We start from the raw sequence: 21,052 nt of genomic DNA, 5'->3' as shown, positions 1-21,052 counted from the left end.
TGAAAATGAGAATAATGATGCAAAAATGATCATTCCCTCCAATATTGTGACTCAATATCAGTCAAAATAATCGCAATTAGATCATTTCCTCATATCGTGCAGCCCTAGTCTCAGTCTCTACTTGGGATAATGACAATATCTTTTATATCTTTAAAAATAAAAATTGCAAAACCTTCGGACACTTTCATAATAGTGCCTCTTCCATAATGAAGAGATTAGGTTTATTTATACAGCAATAGTAGTTGTGGCAACTTTGTATTTTGGAAATAGTATGGATGAATCCAACAGTAATAACCTAATGAATACTGTTGACATAATGAAATATATTTGGGGACTGATTATTAGCATCCAAAAACAACGGCAGCTCCCTCAAAAGTGTACTGGAATTTATTTTACAAATAAAGACAATGTCCTTCACACAGAAGCATTCATTCATAGTGCGTTGTAAAAACTTGCACTTAGCAAGTTCAGTGTCCACCATCCTTTGCACTGATGCAGCTATTTGTCACCGTCTCCACTCCCAGGTTGACTGCTGAAGGATTTGATGAAATTGTAGATCCTTGTGCTGTACGGGACAAAGTCTTTCTTGTAGACGATGACAGTTTTGGAGTGATCAGACAGGTAGACGACCTTGTTTGGATCTTCCGGCTCTGGCACCTCTTCTTTCACTAAATTCAAGGAGGAAAGGATTTGTATTTGTTATCTATGTAAACTGGGCTGTGGGAATATACTGTATAAAAACAGCGAAAAGGTAGCAATGTCTAAACAAATGTGAGTAATTGATATTGAAAAGGAATTAGAGGTTTACTTATTGCAATAAATATTCCCTGCTTGACTAACAAACCTGACAACTATACATAAATACAAAAAAAAAGAAGAATAAAGTAAGAAGCAAGTAACTGAAGCACATTCAAATCTTAATCTGCAAAGTAACTATAGCTGTCAGATAAATGTTGCACGGTAAAAAGTAGCTACAATATTTCCCTCTGCAATGTAGTGGAATCACAGTATAGAGCATGAAATGGAAATACTCAAGTAGAGGTAGGCGTGCACGATAAATCGTTATAAAATCGCGACCTCGATTCACCCCTGTTTGCGATTTAATTTTTATATGACTTTGATTTTTTTTTTCTCCTTCAATTAATTTAATGAAAGCATTTGAAAGTGACATGTTTTAATTATATAAAGACATGTTCAAGGAGTTCAGACAGAGCCTGTATCAGGGCCATATTTAGTTCAGTGTGTTATATGTCACTACTTTTGGTAGCCTACTGTACTTAAATGGCCAGCATGTACTTTATTTTCTTAAATCATTGAAGCCTCTATGTTCACAGGCTTGTGGTGATGCACAATGTGCTATAGGTGCCAAAAAAATCTATGTTTGGTACTGCCAATTTGTTTTGTTTTGGTTCATGTGTGCAATAAACATTACACTTTGTGAGAAAAAAATCATGGCAGAGAATTGTGATATCAATTCTAAGCTAACAAATTTTGTTTCATATTTTTCACCGAATCGTGCAGGCCTAAATAGAGGAGTGCATTACTTGAATAAATGCTATATAGGCTACTAGCCAATTAGATGCAACTGCTCTACAGCCAACAGTTAAAAGGGCTGAACGATTAATCGTTTTGAATCAAAATCGAGATTTGAAAGAATGCGATTAGCTAATCGCAAAGACCACGACTAATTGAATGGGCAATATGTAGTTGAAGGTTTGGTGTAACATTTTTTATTCCTCTTTTTTTATTAATTTTATCTACTGTTGTTTCATAAGATAAATGCTGGAATAATGTTACATATCACAGATTCAATGGTCCATGATTATTAAAAGAAAAACACTTATTGCTGGCAATTTATGGCAAAATATCTATGTTCTCATCCATGCAGAAGAATATAGAGCAGTTTTGATGGGGTCTCATGTTATAATGCTCCATGACATGCTTTATCTGTTACACAGTGAATATTGAACTTTAGCTAAACTTAAAAATAACAATCGCAAATTAAATTGTAATGGCAATATCTTGCAGAAAAATCACAATTATATCTGTAGTTTTAACCAACAGTTAAAACTGCAGGTACATAGCCAATACTTAACTTGCACTGGAAAAGAGAATAAAGCAAAGCTGCGTAAAGTAACAAACAATAATAGAAAGAGACTAAAAGTTAGTATGTAAAATGAGTCGCCCAGAGACTCGAAAGGTCTGTTTACAGTTTGAATAGGAACAAACTCAAAAGGGAATCACCGAGACAAGCAGGTCAGGGTTTCAGAATCAGAATCGGAGTTATTGGCAGGTTTGCGTAAACAAACACGGAATCTGACTCCGGTTAATCTTTGCTCTCTAAGTAGGCTACAACACTCACTTAACATATAAAAATAAAAAACTGAAAGAACAGTAATAAATATAAAAATATATATATATAAGTATACAGTATATATTAATAGATAATAATAGAATTCACAAATTTACAAGAAATATACAATAACAATTGAAGAGAAGGAAGGAATAGAGCAGTATCAGTATAGTCTGAGATTTAAGATTTCAATAAAAATTAAAAATTTAAATAAAAGTTGTTCAGCCCGGTGGCAATTGTCTTTTTTTTGACGAGTGTCGGGCTGGAGCCAGTGATAACAGAATCATGGACGTTATCGCGAAATTTAAAATTTAAAAAAAGCTATAAGCCAGACTCCATAGGGCCTTACATTAAGTCAGTGCTGAAAGCTAACTGGAGATTTGAAAATATGACTACGTCTAAGATTCCAACCGAGCCGCCCCACTGTAACTGTAGTTTAATAAAATACGTCTTAAATGTGTTTTATTCCCAGTGGCTTGGGCCTGACTGGTGGGGAGCAGCTGTGTGTGTGTGTGTGTGTGTGTGTGTGTGTGTGTGTGTGTGTGTGTGTGTGTGTGTGTGTGTGTGTGTGTGTGTGTGTGTGTGTGTGTGTGTGTGTGTGTGTGTGTGTGTGTGTGTGTGTGTGTGTGTGTGTGTGTGTGTGTGTGTGTGTGTGTGTGTGTGTGTGTCTGGTCCTCTCACCCGGCGTGTCCTTATAGCGCCCTGTGTATCTGAAGAAGGCGTAGGAACCGACCATGGTCCAGATGCCGACAGCGTACACCGCAGACAGTCGTGTGTTCCACTTCAACACCTCTTTAAAATTCATGACTGCCCTCTGCTCCGCGAAATATAGCTAGGTTAGGTCTTTTAATGAAAGGGCTTCACTTATCGTTTGCTAGTGCATTCATGGGTGCATTCCATAGGGCGCTGCCATGACAGTCAACCCGGAAGTACAAACTGATACAAAAAGACAACTTCCGGTTAATATGTAATTAAACTTTGCAAACTTGAACAATTGATATTCTTTTTCAAATATCATATAGCAGACATAAAATGAGACAAAGTAGAAGGACTTGGCGGATGTAAATTGCTGGGATAGATATATATCTACATTACTTCATAAATTATAAATTACATGTAATGATGTACATTTCTAGAGAAGTTTCAGAATCAGCAAAGGGTTTATTGCCACAGTACATGGAATTTGGCTTGGTGACTGTTGCATACATAACTACACAAACAAACATACTAAATATGAATAAGAAATGAACAATAAATACAGAAACAAATATATACTGACTGTTAATCCATGAGTGTCAAGGGGAAACTGACAGCCATATCTATGCTGACAAGCGGCATAAAGTATAATCACTACATTTAAAAATAAATTAAAAAACAGGTTCGCTACATTTAATGCTGAAAATAAGGCAAGGCAATGGCAAGGCAGCTTTATTTGTATAGCACATTTCAGCAACAGGGCAGTGCAAAGTTCTTTACATAAAACATTAAAGAGCAGTTAAAAACAGAAAAAAGACGAGAATAAAATTTACAGTGCAGTATAAGAAGAAGTTAACAGAGTCCAAGTCGAGTCTCCCAGAGGACTTTGATCAATCGAAATGTCATCACAATCGCAAAATGGCATATTTGGCCTTTTGGGGGCACTGCAAAGTCAGGCACTTTAGCAATAGAATGGTCAAAGGCAATTTAGCAATAGAAAATCTTGATTTCTCTTGAGCTGGGTTTTCTCCATAATTCTAGGGTAGATATGGTCATGCTGGGCATCAGTGGGTCGCTGAGGACCTGTATTATGTGAATCAGGTTTCGAATTCAACAGGGAGACATATTTGGCCTTTTGGGGGCAGTGCAAAGTCAGGCACTTTAGCAATAGAATCATCAAAATCTTGTTTTCTCCAAAATTCCAGGGTAGATAAGGACATGCTGGGCATCAATGGGACACTGAATATCTGCAGTATGTGAATCAGGTTTTTTGGGGCACTGCAAAGGCAGGCAATTTAGCAATGGAATGGTCAAATATACCTTGATTTCTCTGGAGCTGGGTTTTCTCCATAATTCCAGGGTAGATATGGATATGCTGGGGATGAATGGGACACTGAAGATCTGTGTTATGTGAATCTGGTTTCTATTTCAACGGGGAGCCATATTAGGCCATTTTGGGGCAATGCAAAGTGAGTCACTTTAGCAATAGAATGGTCAAAGGCACTTTAGCAATAGAATCATCAAAATCTTGTTTTCTCTGTAATGCCAAGCAATGTTCCCTCTAAGCTGCGCGCTTGCGCAATCGCGCACCGCTCGCACATTGTCAGCGCACAAGAACATCTATGCAGCGCATAGACTCAGTGAGTGACAGGTGTCCATTCAATGATACGACACGGTTCACTTACGCTACGCAGCCAATCATAGCATTGACAGTGCTTGTGTATATGCCCTGCCCGCAAAATTACGAATCACACTATGACCACGCCAAGACCCACCCTACGAAGCAGCTCGATTGGTTGGGGTTAGTCAGTTCACCCAAGGGGGTAAGCTTCGCTTCAGAACTCGAGCCATCATGGCGCCATTTTGTTGCTAACTGGCCATCACCTCCTGTTAGCATTCCGCTGACCGCCATTTTTTTTTTACGTCACTTGACTGCGAATAACTTTACATCTGAAGCGTTTAAAGACTCTATTTGTCCGTTGTTTAGTTCCAAAGAAACACGACAATGTATAAAAGGCTCCATTACCTTGTACCTCACGTTATGGCTCCGTAGCAGACGTTTTTGTAAAAATAGGCTAACGATTGTGTCATAACCAAGTGACTTACTGTCGCATAGTAGAGGAATTACCGTATACTACAGGACAAGCTCGCAGGCAGTTTCAACTTACATGAGATGTTTAGGTTTAATTACTAATGTTAACTAGCATGTTAGTGATCACTAATTAGCCTGTGCCCATGTTATCTCCTTACATACACCTACAGTCTCCGTATCTGTAAGATTGGGAATGATTGAGATTTCTCTCGGCACAGCTACCAGAAGACTTACAACTTTCAGACACGTTGCTCACGTCACATTCTCTCAGTTGGAGGCTGCGCAGTAAAGCTGGCCATCACCGGAAAAGTGCTTCTAATAGCCTTCACTGGTCTCCGTCCAGAGCAACGGGGTCTATTGGTCCATTATATACTGTCTATGAGTTCACCTCGAGTGCATGGACGCCTGGCCAATTGTAGTGTGTGAATGCTATTGAAGGGCGGGTCTTGGCGTGGCCATAGTGGGATTCTTAATATCACGCCCAGCACATACGCGCCGTGACAGCGTGAAGGTTAGCTAGCTAACAACAGTACGGCAGAGATAAGAGACGGCAACGCAAATGCAAACCTTTTGTCATGGCGAAACGAACGGGCAGTGACACATCCACCCACCAAGCCAAAGTAAAAAAGAAATGCGGTTCTTTTAAGATGGAATGGCTGTCGGAGTATGTGGAAACGGGAGAACAAGTGGTGAAACTGGGTGAGATTTTTTCTTTTTCGAGTGAGACAGGTCTGCTCTGCAAAACATGCAGCGAAGCCAAAGTAACAAGAGAGTTTTCGGATGGAAAAATGTGGACTGAATGGAAGTTGGACTACCTCAAGCGTCACATTCAGCAGAAAACTCATTTGAAAGCTGTTGGAATTGTACGGAGACTCAAGATGGGACAGGGGATTGGTATGTTATTGCGGGAGAGCGCAAAAGACCGGGAGAAAAGGAACGAGCTGTTGCACAAAACAAAATCTTACCCCGAGCAAGTTAAAGTTCTCATTGACAATATTTTACTGGCCATCAAAATGAATGCATCAATGCTGTCAGTTCAACAAATCCACGATCACATGGCAAAGTATGTGAGTATACCAGAAAGCTGGCGAAGCAAAAACTATGCCTTTGAATTTGTGAACTCAATCAATGAGTCACACTCAATCAGTGCAAAATGACACTGCAATGTGCAGTGTTAAAAATGCACCTTGGCATACCCTGATAGTAGATGAGGGCACAGACATAACCGTACACAAAATGCTAGTCATATATATTAAATACAGGGAGGAAAATGATGTCAACTATAAAACTGTGTTTGGTGGCATCATCCAGCTGACAGCATGCACTGCTAAGGATATTGTGCAGGCAATAACTCAGTTTTACTCCAAACATGGACTGGACATGCAGAGAATGGTGATGCTGACCTCTGATGGTGCCGCAGTAATGCTAGGAAGACACAACGGAGTTGCGGCTTTGTTAAAGCGCCAAATACCACACCTAACTGAACAACATTGTGTGTCCCATAGAGAGGACTTGGGCATTGATGATGCCTGGAAAGATGTGATGCAAGATGTGGAAACTCTTCTTAGAACTGTATATTCCACTTTTTCTCGGTCCACTGTGAAGAGGGGCAAAATGGAGGACATAGCAAAGAATCTTGATGAAGATACACTGTCATTCAGGCCTCTGAACGAAGTGCGATGGCTGTCGCGGCACCAAGCTGTCAATGCTGTTCTGAGGAACTACACTGTGCTTAAAGAATTCTGTAAAAGAGAATTCACTGATAACAGAGATCCAGTGGCAAAGTACTGCTACAAAAAGCTGAGTGATTCAGAGTTCAAGGTTACTATTGCTGCTCTGGGAGATGTTTTGGGTGAGCTAGCACAACTCTGCCTCTCTTTACAAAGACGCAACCTGACTGTGATGGAAGGGCACTGCCTTGCTCGAGCAAAGATTGAGAAGTTGCGTTCCCAATACTTGAAGGAGAAGGATGTACATTGGAGTGACCGTGTCAAAGAGGCAATGGGGATCTCATCAGCTGATGGCAGAAATACTGGTGAGATTACTCTTTTTATTAGTAAGCTCTGTGATCACATGGATGCTCGTTTTCCAGAGGATGGATTAAAGGAGTGGTCTGCATTTGACATTGAAGCATTGAGCTCAGACATCAGTTTTGACTATGGATCAGCAGACATTGCCACACTGGCGAAAAGTATGAGGCCATTCTCCACCACCCACAGTCTATGAAGGCCATTAACAGTCAATATGCTGAATTCAAGTAAATAATGAAGCAAAAACTTAAACAGGGGTCAATCTGCACATTCTCAGATATGGTGGCTGCAGCACTTAGATGTGAGGAGCTAAAGGAAATCTCACAGCTTGTGGATATTTGTGCTACAATTCAAGCTTCCAGTGCAGATTGTGAAAGAGGATTTAGTTTAATGAATCATATCAAAACAGCATCCAGAAATTTGGACCAGCTGATGCAGATAAAGTCAAAGCAAGAAGCAGGCGGAGCCATCAACCTGGACAAAGTGTACAACCACTGGAGAAGTGAGAAAGACAGACGTGGAAAATAAGGTAAAATTTAACTCAGATATGTGCATATTCTAGTGACATTTATTAAGATTTTTTATGTATGGATGTTAATCATTAAATGCTGTTACTACTAGATAATTTATGGGTAGTAGAAATGCTAATAAAAACAGTGTAATTAGATATTTTACAGACAAAGAGTTACAGGAATATACACTGTATCACAAGCTACAGCACACATGTCATTTTGCAAAATGTGAATGTTTTAATGTGAACAAAATGTTATGTCTGAAAGGTGTATATGTCTCATTTCTTCCAGAGAAGGACCCTCACGCAGGCCACAACTGGACCCTCACCCAGGCCACAACTGGACCCTCACCCAGGCCACAACTGGACCCTCAGCCAAACCACAACTGGACCCTCACCCAGGCCAAAGCAGGACTCTTCCCATGGCCAAAGCAGGACTCTGTAGTGTAGTATAACATACTACACATCTCAGGAACAACAAGATTTTTGTCTTTTTCATTTTAAGTGGGCCAGAGCCGGTAGCTCAGCGGTTGAGTGGTAAACCCTCGAAAATTTTAAAAGTAAACTAATGGAAATTGCTGCTGTAATTAGATTCTTTTAATAAGCCATGTAACTTGCTATGATCCCAGGTGTTGAACAGGTATGATACTGGTGTGTGGCCACAGCGTGCACAACTGATGTTGCTCACAGTGATCCTCAGTGTGCTCAGGGAGCTTGTGTGTATGCCCAGACACATGAAAAATTAGAGGGAACATTGATGCCAAGGTATTTATGTACATGCTGGTCAACAATGGGACACTGAAGATCTGTGTTATGTGAATCAGGTTTCCATTTCAACAGGGAGCCATATTTGGCCATTTGGGGGCACTGCAAAGTGAGTCACTTTAGCAATAGAATGGTCAAAGACACTTTAGCATTACAATGGTCTATACCTTGATTTCTCTGAAGCTGGGTTTTCTCCATAATTCCGTATTAAAAACGGACCCTCGCCCGGGTCCCCCTGTGTATGAAAAGCACTGCCCGTGGGAATCTTTATAACCAAATGATTTTTCTTAAGTACTCACGGTTTTAAGGCCGCTCCACACAATCACCGAAGGTCCCTTCCTTCCAAAGGACGCCCGCTAGCCTTCCTGGTCGCCGCGTCGAGAGAAGCCAAGCACTCGGGCCTCTGACCGGCCGAGCAGGTAGGGAAATGCACTCCGCTGAGAGATAACAGGAGGACTGACTGTCAAGATCAGTCCCCGCCGGGCTACAACTCGCCATAGGCGGTTAAAGAGGAGTCTGAGCTGTCCTCAGATAGGGTGTCCCGTACGGCAGGTGTGGAAGAAAAAAGAGAAAATCTTCCAAAAAAGGCACAAAAATTCATGGGTTTTTGGTTCCCTAGCTCAACACAAGCTCAGGTATTTTTATTTTATATGAAGCAAGGAAAACAAAAAACAAATAAGCTAAGTTGAACAAAAATGGAAAATGAACAAAGTCCCGAACCTAGTAGATTCAGTGAGTATCTTCTCTAAATGCTGAAGTACTAAAACCCTCGCGTCCGAAGGCCAAGGTGCCCTAACCACACAAGAGAATTTTGGGGGCAAAACTCACTTTTTTTTTGGTTCACTCCCCCAGACGCAGCAAGGTTTGTTTCACCAATCTTTATGCCAATGTAGGGTAACATAAGTCAATACAATACAAATACACAGGCCAAAAGGTCACATAGAAGAATATGCTTATGCAGATATGAGCCAAACGTCACGTAGACAAGAGGCAGACGGCACAAACAGGAAACTTCACCTTTGAGCATGTTACATCTCTATATGATACACAGGCTACGTGATCAGTGACCATCACATGAACTTCCCCTTTTTCTACAGCAGTGTCCTACACTCACAGTCACGCTGCATTATAATATCAAACAAAAAAGTCACAATACTTCATCACACAATTTTAATAGAAACAAAAGAATAAAATAATAATATAGCATTGGACAGGGTTCCCGCGGGATCTTACCAAAGAGAAAGTATGGAGTCGTAGCGAAAACAAACTGAAATAAACAAAAAGAAAAATATATACATTAAAAATAATAAGTGCAAAGGCATAGTTATGTTATTACTAAGATCTCTTTAAAGAACTCCTGAAATTAATGACTTACATGTTGACATTTATAATTCTTAATCAGTTAACAGAGGTTGCTCTTTGGTGCAGGGGTGATCCAATAGCATCTGACTTTTGTTAAAGAAAAACTGAAAAAGCCTTTACTGATGGGGCTAATGCATAGCAACGAGTAAGAAATAACGCACCAACGCGTTTCGGCATGCAGGCCTTCTTCTGGGTGACTAACCAGAAGTAAGACACAAATAGGGTTGGGAAAAGCTTCCAATGGAATCGTTTCTTTATTGGAATCGTTTGAAGGATTTGGTTTCAAATCTGATCATGGGTTCCAAATTTAACATGCGCAACTGTTGGTTTCCGTAGCGGCCAGGCGCTGGTTTTATTGCAGCCTTGGAGCACGGTAAGCAGCGCTCTAGTGTAGCTTTGTTTTACAACATTGAATCAAAATAAAACTTTCCTCTTATTTGTAAAATAAGCATGTGACCCGTTTCAACTCCACCCCTCAAAGAATCAGAATTGAGAATCGATAATAACTGGAATCGAAAGGAAGAATCGCAATTGGAATTAGAATCGTTAAAATCCAAATGAGGCCCAACCCTAGACACAAATGGGTAATATATAAATGAACAACATACATTAACCGAAACAACAAACTAACCACAAAAAAGTAGAGTAACCAAGCCCTCATTTAGTCCTTAATATGTTATGGGTTGCTCTCTCTCCACCCTGAGTTGGGTGGTTTTGTTTTCCCTGTTTGTCTGTGTGTTCTGTGTTTTTCCACCTGGAGTGCTGGAGGAGGGTCCAGAGGGAAGTAGGTCAAGGGGCGTGGCCGATCCAACACTGCATTGCCGGTTTTCACAGCTGCAGCTCATCTTTATGATTCACTCCTGCAATACTTAAACCCGGGCTGATCACCTTGTCGGCGCCAGTTCGTTATCTATAACCCATGTGTTACCGCTCTGCCCAGCTGCCTCCTCTCCTCTCCTCTCCTCTCCTCTCCTCTCCTCTCCTCTCCTCTCCTCTCCTCTCCTCTCCTCTGCTTTGCCTGCCTGCTTCAAGCCTCACCATCCAGCCTCTGTCTCCAACTTGGGAAACCCTCCATGTTCTCTGCCTGTTCCCCTCGTGTCCCATAAAGACCTGGACTCTTCCCTGTCGGCTCGCCACAAGCCTCAGACCAGCCAGGAGTTTCACCACCCTGACACTACCTGCAGTTATTCTCTTAGCTTTACGTTGTCGGTGTGATATCTCTGCGTTCTGGGTCAGACAAGCTCCCTAACAGAACAAACTGGCCATGGACCCAGCAGAGAATTCACGGACGACAGACGAAGACGGCATTTTTCGAGCCGTGAAAAATCAAGGAGATCTGTTAGGCCAACACGACCAGTTGATTCACAAATTACTGGAGACAAACCAACAATTATGCAGTCAAGTCACTCAGCGGTCATCTCAACTTGCTGTTCTGTCTCTCCCTAGTGCACCTAGTGCTCCGTCTCCTCCCTCTCAGTCTGCTTCTTCAGCCATGGATCCTGCGCCATTCACCCGGGAACCCCCTGTGACTCCTCCTGAGCCGTTCTCTGGGGACTTGACCAAGTGCCGAGGTTTCCTGCTTCAATGCGGGCTCATTTTTCACCAAAAGCCACTGTCTTTTGCCTCAGAATCATCTAAGGTACACTATGCACTGGGGTTGCTCAGGGATAAGGCACTAGTTTGGGCCGAAGCTATGTATACTCATCAAAATCTCTCCAGACTAACCTTTTCTGATTTTTCCAAACGTTTGAGCAATGTTTTTGACCACCCAGATCATGTCGGTACTGCTTCCAAGAGATTGTTGGAGCTCAGACAGGGTACACAGAGTGTGGCTGAGTACTCAATTGATTTTTGGACTTATGCAGCTGATTCCAAATGGAATGATGAGGCACTACAGGGAGTTTTTGTACATGGCTTAAATCACTCGGTAAAAGATGAGCTAGCTCTTCACGATGAACCCAGTAACTTGCACGGTCTTGTATCCTTGGCTATTAAGATTGACAACAGGATCCGGGAAAGGAGACGGGAGAAGAGCGGACTCGCACCAGCCCCAACTCGGACTTCCAGGACACCCAGACCCAGTTCATTGTCCCCCCGTGGGGAGCGCTCGGTCGCACCAGTTTCCGCTACGAGGGATGAGGAGGAACCCATGCAATTGGGCCGGGCTTGGCTTTCCCCGGCTGAACGTTTACGCCGTCGACAGGCAGGTGAGTGCCTGTACTGTGGAAACTCCTCCCACTTCCTCGCTAACTGTCCAGTACGCCCAAAAGAGGTGGTAGTCGCTAGTAAGAGTGGGTAGAGTGAGCCCCATTCCTGTAATTACACCCACATCCCCTCGTATGTCACTCCCTGCAACTCTCCAATTGGGCACTCTGTCACTACCGTTATTCGCTCTTATTGACTTGGGGGCTGAGGATAACTTCATTGACATTAATCTGGTTAAACAGGCTGACATTCCCCTCGAATCACTCCCAGTTCCTATCAATGTCACGACCGTAGACGGTCAGTTTCTAGCTAATGTTACACAACAAATTATCCCAGTTACTCTCGTTCTCTCCGGTAACCATCGTGAGGAGATCAACTTCAGAGTAGTGTCAGCTTCCTCTTCCCCTCTCATTCTCGGTTTTCCATGGCTCAGTTTACACAATCCCCACATAGACTGGCAACACAAAACTATCAGCAGTTGGAGCAGTTTTTGTCACGCTACTTGTCTCAGTTCTGCTATCCCTCCCAATGTGACAACCCCAATGGCAACAGAGAAACTACCCAACCTATCATCAGTCCCCAAAGAATATCTGGACCTAGCGGAGGTATTTAACAAGGAGAAAGCATTATCTCTGCCTCCCCATAGACCTTATGACTGCATTATTGAGCTGTTTCCAGGAGCCCCCTTGCCTGCTAGCCGACTCTACAACTTGTCCAGACCCGGAGAGTCCCTGGCTGCAGGTATCATTCGCCCATCATCATCTCCGGTGGGAGCGGGGTTCTTCTTTGTGGACAAAAAGGATAAGACGCTACGCCCTTGTATTGATTTTCGCGGACTGAACAACATCACGGTGAAGAACAAATACCCTTTACCACTAATCAATTCTGCTTTTGAACCACTCCAAGGTGCCACAGTCTTCTCCAAACTGGACCTGCACAATGCCTATCATCTCATCAGGATTCGGGATGGAGATGAGTGGAAAACTGCCTTCAATACATCATTTGGACACTTTGAATACCTGGTAATGCCTTTTGGACTCACTAATGCACCAGCAGTATTCCAAGCTATGGTTAATGATGTTTTAAGAGACGTGTTAAATCGTTTTGTTTTCATCTACCTAGACGATATTCTGAAGTCCCTCAAAGAACATGTCTCACACATCCGTCTCATCCTGCAACGTCAGTTGGAAAACAAACTTTTTGTTAAAGCTGAGAAGTGTGAGTTCCACTGTGAGTCAGTCCCCTTCCTTGGGTTCATTATAGAGAAGGGACAGGTGTCGGCCGACCCCGAAAAGATAAAGGCAGTAACTGAATGGCCCGTTCCCGGCCTCGCAAACAGCTGCAACGTTTCCTGGGTTTTGCTAATTTCTACAGGAGATTTGTCCGGGGCTTTAGTAGGGTGGTAGCTCCACTCACCAAACTCACTTCCCCTAAAGTTCCGTTTGTGTGGTCTACGGAGGCTGATACAGCCATGAGTACCCTGAAACATCTGTTTTCCACCTCTCCTGTGCTCATTCACCCAGATCCTACTTTGCCTTTTGTTGTAGAAGTGGATGCCTCAGACTGTGGTGTTGGAGCCGTTCTGTCTCAACGCTCCGTCACAGACCAAAAACTCCACCCCAGTGTTTTTTTTTTCCAAAAAGTTGTTGCCTGCAGAGAGACACTACGACGTCTCTGCCTGTTCCCCTTGTGTCCCATAAAGACCTGGGGTCTCATTTATAAAACTGTGCGTAGGATCCTTACTATAAGTGTATGTGCCCAAAAGCCCAAATTGGCGTACAATGTACGTAAGCAATGTTCCCTTTATAAATCACAGATTGACTACAAGTGTGCGTATGTGGATCAGCCTCTTATCCCGCCCTGTACACACCCATTTTTAACCATAAATAGTCAATGCAAAGCACCTCGTGAATGCTGATAACTATGTTAATGACCCTTGCAGTTGTTCTTTCATTACACCGAATCATGCCGAATCATGACGACTGGCGGAGAAAAAAACGAAACAAAAAAAAACCTCTCAGACGCTCGGGAATTGCTGCCAATTGAATTATAATTTCGGCCTGTTGTCGCACAGTGTAGGGAAACCGGATCTATAGACTACCTTTATTAATAAAATCTTCCAAAACAGCAAGCATTACAGCACTCGGGACAGCTTCGATATACCAGACGTATCTAATAAGATTTAACAGAACTATATATTATATCCAAACAAGCCTTAGTGATGAAGTTGAAGATTATATGTAATATTTATTTAAAAAAACACTTAGCTGTCTGACATTTCCCTCTGGAAACAGCCGGTTTCACCCAGAGTGGCGAGGACCTGTATTTGGACTGGGATGGCACGGTTCCGGCGCGTTGCCCTCTCTACTGGACCCAATTCAGTACATAGATCCAAGAGCGCAGCTATATTACTATTACAGCTATATTAGGGAATTTAAATCGGCATATGAGCCAGTCATCGTCATGGTCCCTGAAGTCTCTTTCTCCTGATTCTTCCATTCCAGTCCTTACTGCAGGGCCAGCAGGGCCATCATTACGCACTGGTTCACCGCAGTTATATGTTTAGCCTACAACAATTTGTGATTGTTAACACCTTGCTAAAATCACAGCAACAACTAGTGGTATCCCCCATCCCGAGATACAATTTGAAATCGAAATGTAATAGGCAAACACACTTTTTTTCATGCAGGTTTTGTTATGAACAGTATTAAAGTTCAGACTGATAACGAGGACATAGAGCGTAAAGATTGCGCGATAGCTTAACGGCTGTATTTCCAGACTTTGACATTTGATGATATATGCGCAGTTTTAAAGACAGATATTTAGTTATTGACACTGTGTTCTGCAGTTATATGCTAGGGTATTTGATGCTATCCTGTATTCCATGCAGTTGGGCCATCTCCTTCTCCTGCGCTACGTAGCGGACGATGTGACGGCGAGACAGCGCCGTTTAAATATTAAGAACGAGTTTTGATTAAAGATTTGAGTTGGAGGTGTTTATGGAACAATTATCACTCAGAACAATTATCACTCAATTATCACTCAGTACAATCTCGTTGATATGGTGTGAATAAATGTGCGTGAGTCATTAATACATATTAAGAGTAACCTAATTGTTATTCCCACATGTACTTTCTGCAGTATGACTTCAGTTCACCACCTCACCATCTGCGTCACCAATTCCTATTTTGTCTCCAAAATGTGCGTACGCATGGGTCAGAGTTTGCGTGAAGGACCGCACATTATCCCGTCAAGTTTGTTTTTTAAAAATCACAACCTTTGCGTGGGAAGTGGCGTACGCACGTTTTTAGCCCTGTTTTGTGCGTACGCCACGTTTATAAATGAGACCCCCAGGACTCTTCCCTGTCGGCTCGCCACAAGCCTCAGACCAGCCAGGAGTTTCACCACCCTGACACTACCTGCAGTGATTCTATGAGTACACTTTGCTCCATTAAACCTTTTTAAACTGCTTTACGTTGTCTGTGTGATATCTCTGCGTTCTGGGTCAGACAAGCTCCCTAACAGAATACACAATGGCTTTCAATTGGAAAATCCAAAAAGTTTCTCTTTGTGAGAGGCGTTTGAGGAGGGTGGGTGGGCTGCTGTGGCCAGACTGTCTGAAATGTTTAGGGCCACACCCCCACCCTCCACCTTGCCCCCCTCTCTCCTCCACAGTAGCTACAGACACAGAAATGGCACATACTAAGGAAAGCTCATTGTGGGACTGGCTCTAGTGGCTGTAATTCTACACCAAGGCTGCATTTCGGGAAAGAGACTTCAGATACAGTATTAGGGGACCACTAAGGTCTATATAAAAGAGACTTCAGATACAGTATTAGGGGACCACTAAGGTCTATATAAAAGAGACTTCAGATACAGTATTAGGGGACCACTAAGGTCTATATAAAAGAGACTTCAGATACAGTATTAGGGGACCACTAAGGTCTACATAAAAGAGACTTCAGATACAGTATTAGGGGACCACTAAGGTCTATATAAAAGAGACTTCAGATACAGATACAGTCTATATAAAAGAGGATACAGTACCACTAAGGTCTATATAGAAGAGACTTCAGATACAGTATTAGGGGACCACTAAGGTCTATATAAAAGAGACTTCAGATACAGTATTAGGGAACCACTAAGGTCTATATAAAAGAGACTTCAGATACAGTATTAGGGGACCCCTAAGGTCTATATAAAAGAGACTTCAGATACAGTATTAGGGGACCACTAAGATCTATATAAAAGAGACTTCAGATACAGTATTAGGGGACCACTAAGGTCTATATAAAAGAGACTTCAGATACAGTATTAGGTGACCACTAAGGTCTATATAAAAGAGACTTCAGATACAGTATTAGGGGACTACTAAGGCCTATATAAAAGAGACTTCAGATACAGTATTAGGGAACCACTAAGGTCTATATAAAAGAGACTTCAGATACAGTATTAGGGGACCACTAAGGCCTATATAAAAGAGACTTCAGATACAGTATTAGGGAACCACTAAGGTCTATATAAAAGAGACTTCAGATACAGTATTAGGGGACCCCTAAGGTCTATATAAAAGAGACTTCAGATACAGTATTAGGGGACCACTAAGGTCTATATAAAAGAGACTTCAGATACAGTATTAGGGGACCACTAAGGTCTATATAAAAGAGACTTCAGATACAGTATTAGGGGACCACTAAGGTCTACATAAAAGAGACTTCAGATACAGTATTAGGAGCCCACTAAGGTCTATATAAAAGAGACTTCAGATACAGTATTAGGGGACCACTAAGGTCTATATAGAAGAGACTTCAGATACAGTATTAGGGGACCACTAAGGTCTATATAAAAGAGACTTCAGATACAGTATTAGGGGACCACTAAGGTCTATATAAAAGAGACTTCAGATACAGTATTAGGTGACCACTAAGGTCTATATAAAAGAGACTTCAGATACAGTATTAGGGGACTACTAAGGCCTATATAAAAGAGACTTCAGATACAGTATTAGGGAACCACTAAGGTCTATATAAAAGAGACTTCAGATACAGTATTAGGGGACCACTAAGGCCTATATAAAAGAGACTTCAGATACAGTATTAGGGAACCACTAAGGTCTATATAAAAGAGACCTCAGATACAGTATTAGGGGACCACTAAGGTCTATATAAAAGAGACTTCAGATACAGTATTAGGGGACCACTAAGGTCTATATAAAAGAGACTTCAGATACAGTATTAGGGGACCACTAAGGTCTATATAAAAAGAGACTTCAGATACAGTATTAAGAGCCCACTAAGGTCTACATAAAAGAGACTTCAGATACAGTATTAGGGGACCACTAAGGTCTATATAAAAAGAGACTTCAGATACAGTATTAAGAGCCCACTAAGGTCTACATAAAAGAGACTTCAGATACAGTATTAGGGGACCACTAAGGCCTATATAAAAGCATCCAAAGAGCACCATATCATGGGACCTTCAAAGATAAACTGGGCTGCAAAACATGTAGCAGCATTCCGTCACTTGCTGGCCAGACAGAGAGGGGACTGAAGCTGTCAAGAGAATGGAGGGAATGTTTAATTCAAGCCATTGGTACAGACAAGGCAAAGCAACAGCAGTCACTGCTCAAAAAATTGAAAGACAGAGATTCGAAAGCACACATTAAGGCAGCCAAAATAGTGGAGATGGCATCCCGCAATGAGCTGAGCAGGCAAGTTCAATCTATGCACAGGGCTGAATACGAAACTACATCTTGAGTGTTCCGAACTGCATACAAAATTGGCAAGCGCCATTCAAAGACACGTGAATGGATGTAATGTTGCAAGAGTTGAATGAAGTGAACATGGGCCGAGTTCTGCACTCCGACAAGACATGTGCCGACATTATTGACCATATTGCAATGGAGATGAGGAAAAAGATGGTCGATGACATCATTGTAAACAAAAGAAAAGTGTGCTTGTTGATCGACGAGTCTACGGCGATCAGTGGGAAAACTGGTTTCAACACCTGGCCCCCCACACACAGACTGTTCTTCAGGCTGAAACCGAGAAATGGTTCCAGAATCTATCACCGTGTGACAATCAAAAGATTGTAAAGAGGACAGTTCTTTCGCAGCATGGTGGAAAATATGTCAGCACACAGGAAAGTTCCTCACATAGAGGTGGAAGCGAACTGATGTCCGACTTCGAGGTTCTTCAACCAGATGCTTGGCCAGAGGGAAATCTGGACATACAACATGGTGAAGCAGAGGTCCTTCGCTTAGGTGACACATTTAAAACCGAGAGAAGAGAGAGCATCCAGGGATTTTGGGAGTACAAGGAACTGAGGGTGTCCCGGACCCAAGCAACCCTCAAGCCTCTTCTTAAAGCTGTCCATACAATTGCAGTGTCTACCACTGAACGCAAAAGAGCCTTCACTTGCATGAATGACATTCTAACAGTCAAAGGAACTCCTTTGCTGTAAACAGACTGTCCAACGTGGTGTTCCTGAAATGCAATGGACCACCATTACAGCAGTTTAGTCCACACAATTATGTGAGATTATGGTTGGCAAAGGGACGAAGAAGATCTGCAGATGAACTTGCATGTGAAGCCCCTCACCATTCAGCAGCAGCTGACCCCAAGACCTTCTGGAGCCTTTCTTTTAAGTAGGTACACCATCTTTTTGTCTTATAAAATGTAGAACATAATTTAGATTCCAAATACTTCTGTTTAAATTATATTTGTTTTCCTCCTGTCTTTGGCAATGAATATGTGTCAGCACAATAGATTGCAATGTATTTAATGTAACTTCCTCACTAAATGCGTCCCCACACTGCCAACTAATCCTCTGAAAGCCTGTGCCTCACAAAGGCACCAAAAAAGTTGATGAACCCCATGGTCCTGGGATCCTGATGAGCTGATGAACAACCCCATAACATCCTGTTGCCATTCTGTATGTATGAACACCTGTTATATATTATCAATAAATAATTATGTTTTTTTATGCCAGAAATGTCTGCTAATTTCAAATATTCAATCAAATAATATAACTTAATTGTCTGTTTCTTTAAAATAGCCAATTTGGTTAATATCACAGCAGAATATCTCTAGACTGAATTCACTGCCATCTGTGTAGATACTGTCTAATTTTATGTATGGCATTAACCCTGTGTGTGTGTGTGTGTGTGTCTAGGGATTGTACAGTTCCAATCACAGCACCGTTGCAGACTTGGAGGAGTTCCATTTATACACACACACACACACACACACACACACACACACACACACACACACACACACACACACACACACACACACACACACACACACACACACACACACACAACTTGTTTAAATAAATACATACATGTATAATAATACTTTTTTGTTGTACCAGCAATATCTCCAAGTTTTGTTTTTCACTGTAGAAATCACAAATGTCATAATGATTTGCCAATGCAAGAGAGTACCGGCACCTTTTTTTCCCCCCAATTCAAGCACTGGGTGAAAGTAACTCAAAAGTAATGCAAACGTAGTGTAAAGCATTACAATTCAGAGACAGTAATATTGCAATATAACTAATGACTCTCAAATGACAGTAACTAGTAATCTATAATGCATTACATTTCGGAAGTAACTTGCCCAACACTGATTGTCATAGACGAAAACGAACCTGAAGCGTGTTGTGTTCACAATGCACAGGTGAAGAGAACCGCAACAGGGTGGCAGCAGCTCAGTCCGTAGGGAGTTGGTTCAAGTCCCCGTACAGACCAAAGTACAGAGTGTGGACTGGTAGCTGGAGTCAACGGTTCACCTCCTCTTGAGCAAGACACCAAACCCCCCAACTGCTTGGGGTGCCTGTCCAGCAGTCGCAGTCCCCTCACTCTGACATCTCTCCATTTATGCATGTAAAGGACCTGAGCATGTGTGTATTTCAGGCCTGTGTGTTCTAACAACAGAGTGAAATCATTGTAATTGAAGCGAACCATACTCAGACCTACGGATTGTTCCAGAGGGATCTAGGTTCCTTAGAGTGTTCATATATGCGCAAAAATGCTGACTAATAGGTCTGAGTTTTTCTGGAGGAACCCTATAAAACATGAATCCACCAGCACTAAGTGTAGTACAATTCTGTCGAATGAGATGAGATTTCCTCATTCTCTTCTCCGAGTCTGCTCAGACTGAACAGCAGATGAGATAAGATAAGATGTACTTTATTGTCCCCGAATGGAAATTAGTTTTGGACTCTGTCCGTTCCACAGCTTAAGCATCTCTCAGCACATACTCTCATGCAACACAAAACATGCTCTCATATACATTAGACAGGTACCTTTATAGTAAGCACATTAACGCCTTCTTTCAGTGGCAGTTTTTAATTCAACAGCTCTGTCGGCTGCATTCTCTGCAATAAGTGTAGCACAGCCCTTGCACAATGAGATATTGCACAACTAACATATTGCCCAACCCCATAGCCTACAAATTGCACAAATGACACAATGCACTGACATAATTCCCAACCCAAATAGCGTACGTATTGCACAACTAACATATTGCACAACCCCATAAAGAGAAAGAAAAAAAGAAGGGGGAAAAAAGAAAACAATACAAAATATAGAAAATACAATACAAAGAAAAGGTGAAATGGAATGTAGGCTATATATTGAAAACAATGTTGCAGTACATCAACTATATAAATACTTTTCTTCTTATTAATAATTTGGATAGACTCAAAAAAGTGAATAAAAGCTGGCCGAGATTTAGAAAATTTCACTTTATGGATATGACCAGTGTTGGGCAAGTTACTTTTAAAAAGTAATTAGTTACAGTTACTAGTTACTGTTTCCAAAAAAGTAACTAGTTACTTCAGAAAGGAACTATTGCGTTACTTTCAAGTACATTTTTAATGCTCAAATGTGACCCTACCTCCACCCCTCTTTAACGGAACTTAAAATGCATGTTCAATTATTTATGATAAATCTGAATATTATAATGAAATGGACCCTTAATGTAATACATTATTAACAGAAACAATGTACACAAATCTAAACTATTTTAATG

At 41.7% G+C, this 21,052-nt stretch overlaps 1 protein-coding gene across 1 annotated transcript; it reads right to left on the bottom strand.

The window, feature by feature from the left end:
• Window positions 1-367: 367 nt before the first annotated feature.
• LOC114573530 (small integral membrane protein 26) lies at window positions 368-3,277 on the bottom strand. The gene is made up of 2 exons (XM_028605784.1): window positions 3,035-3,277; window positions 368-668 (listed from the first exon to the last, which is right to left on the bottom strand). The coding sequence occupies exons 1-2, from the start codon at window positions 3,156-3,158 to the stop codon at window positions 499-501; spliced, it is 294 nt and encodes a 97-aa protein (XP_028461585.1). The 5' UTR covers window positions 3,159-3,277; the 3' UTR covers window positions 368-498.
• Window positions 3,278-21,052: the final 17,775 nt, after the last annotated feature.

Source organism: Perca flavescens, chromosome 2 (genome assembly GCF_004354835.1).
Source record: "Perca flavescens isolate YP-PL-M2 chromosome 2, PFLA_1.0, whole genome shotgun sequence".
Lineage (NCBI taxonomy): Eukaryota > Metazoa > Chordata > Actinopteri > Perciformes > Percidae > Perca > Perca flavescens.
The sequence above is the reverse complement of the archived record's forward strand: the minus strand, read 5'-3'. Positions and strand labels throughout refer to the sequence as shown.

Excerpts from the sequence above, each read along its gene's own strand:
- LOC114573530 (XM_028605784.1), bottom strand. The coding sequence starts at position 3,158 with ATGAATTTTAAAGAGGTGTTGAAGTGGAACACACGACTGTCTGCGGTG. Across the intron at positions 669-3,034 it reads GCGCTATAAGGACACGCCGG|TGAAAGAAGAGGTGCCAGAG; the intron begins GTGAGAGGACCA and ends CCTTGAATTTAG.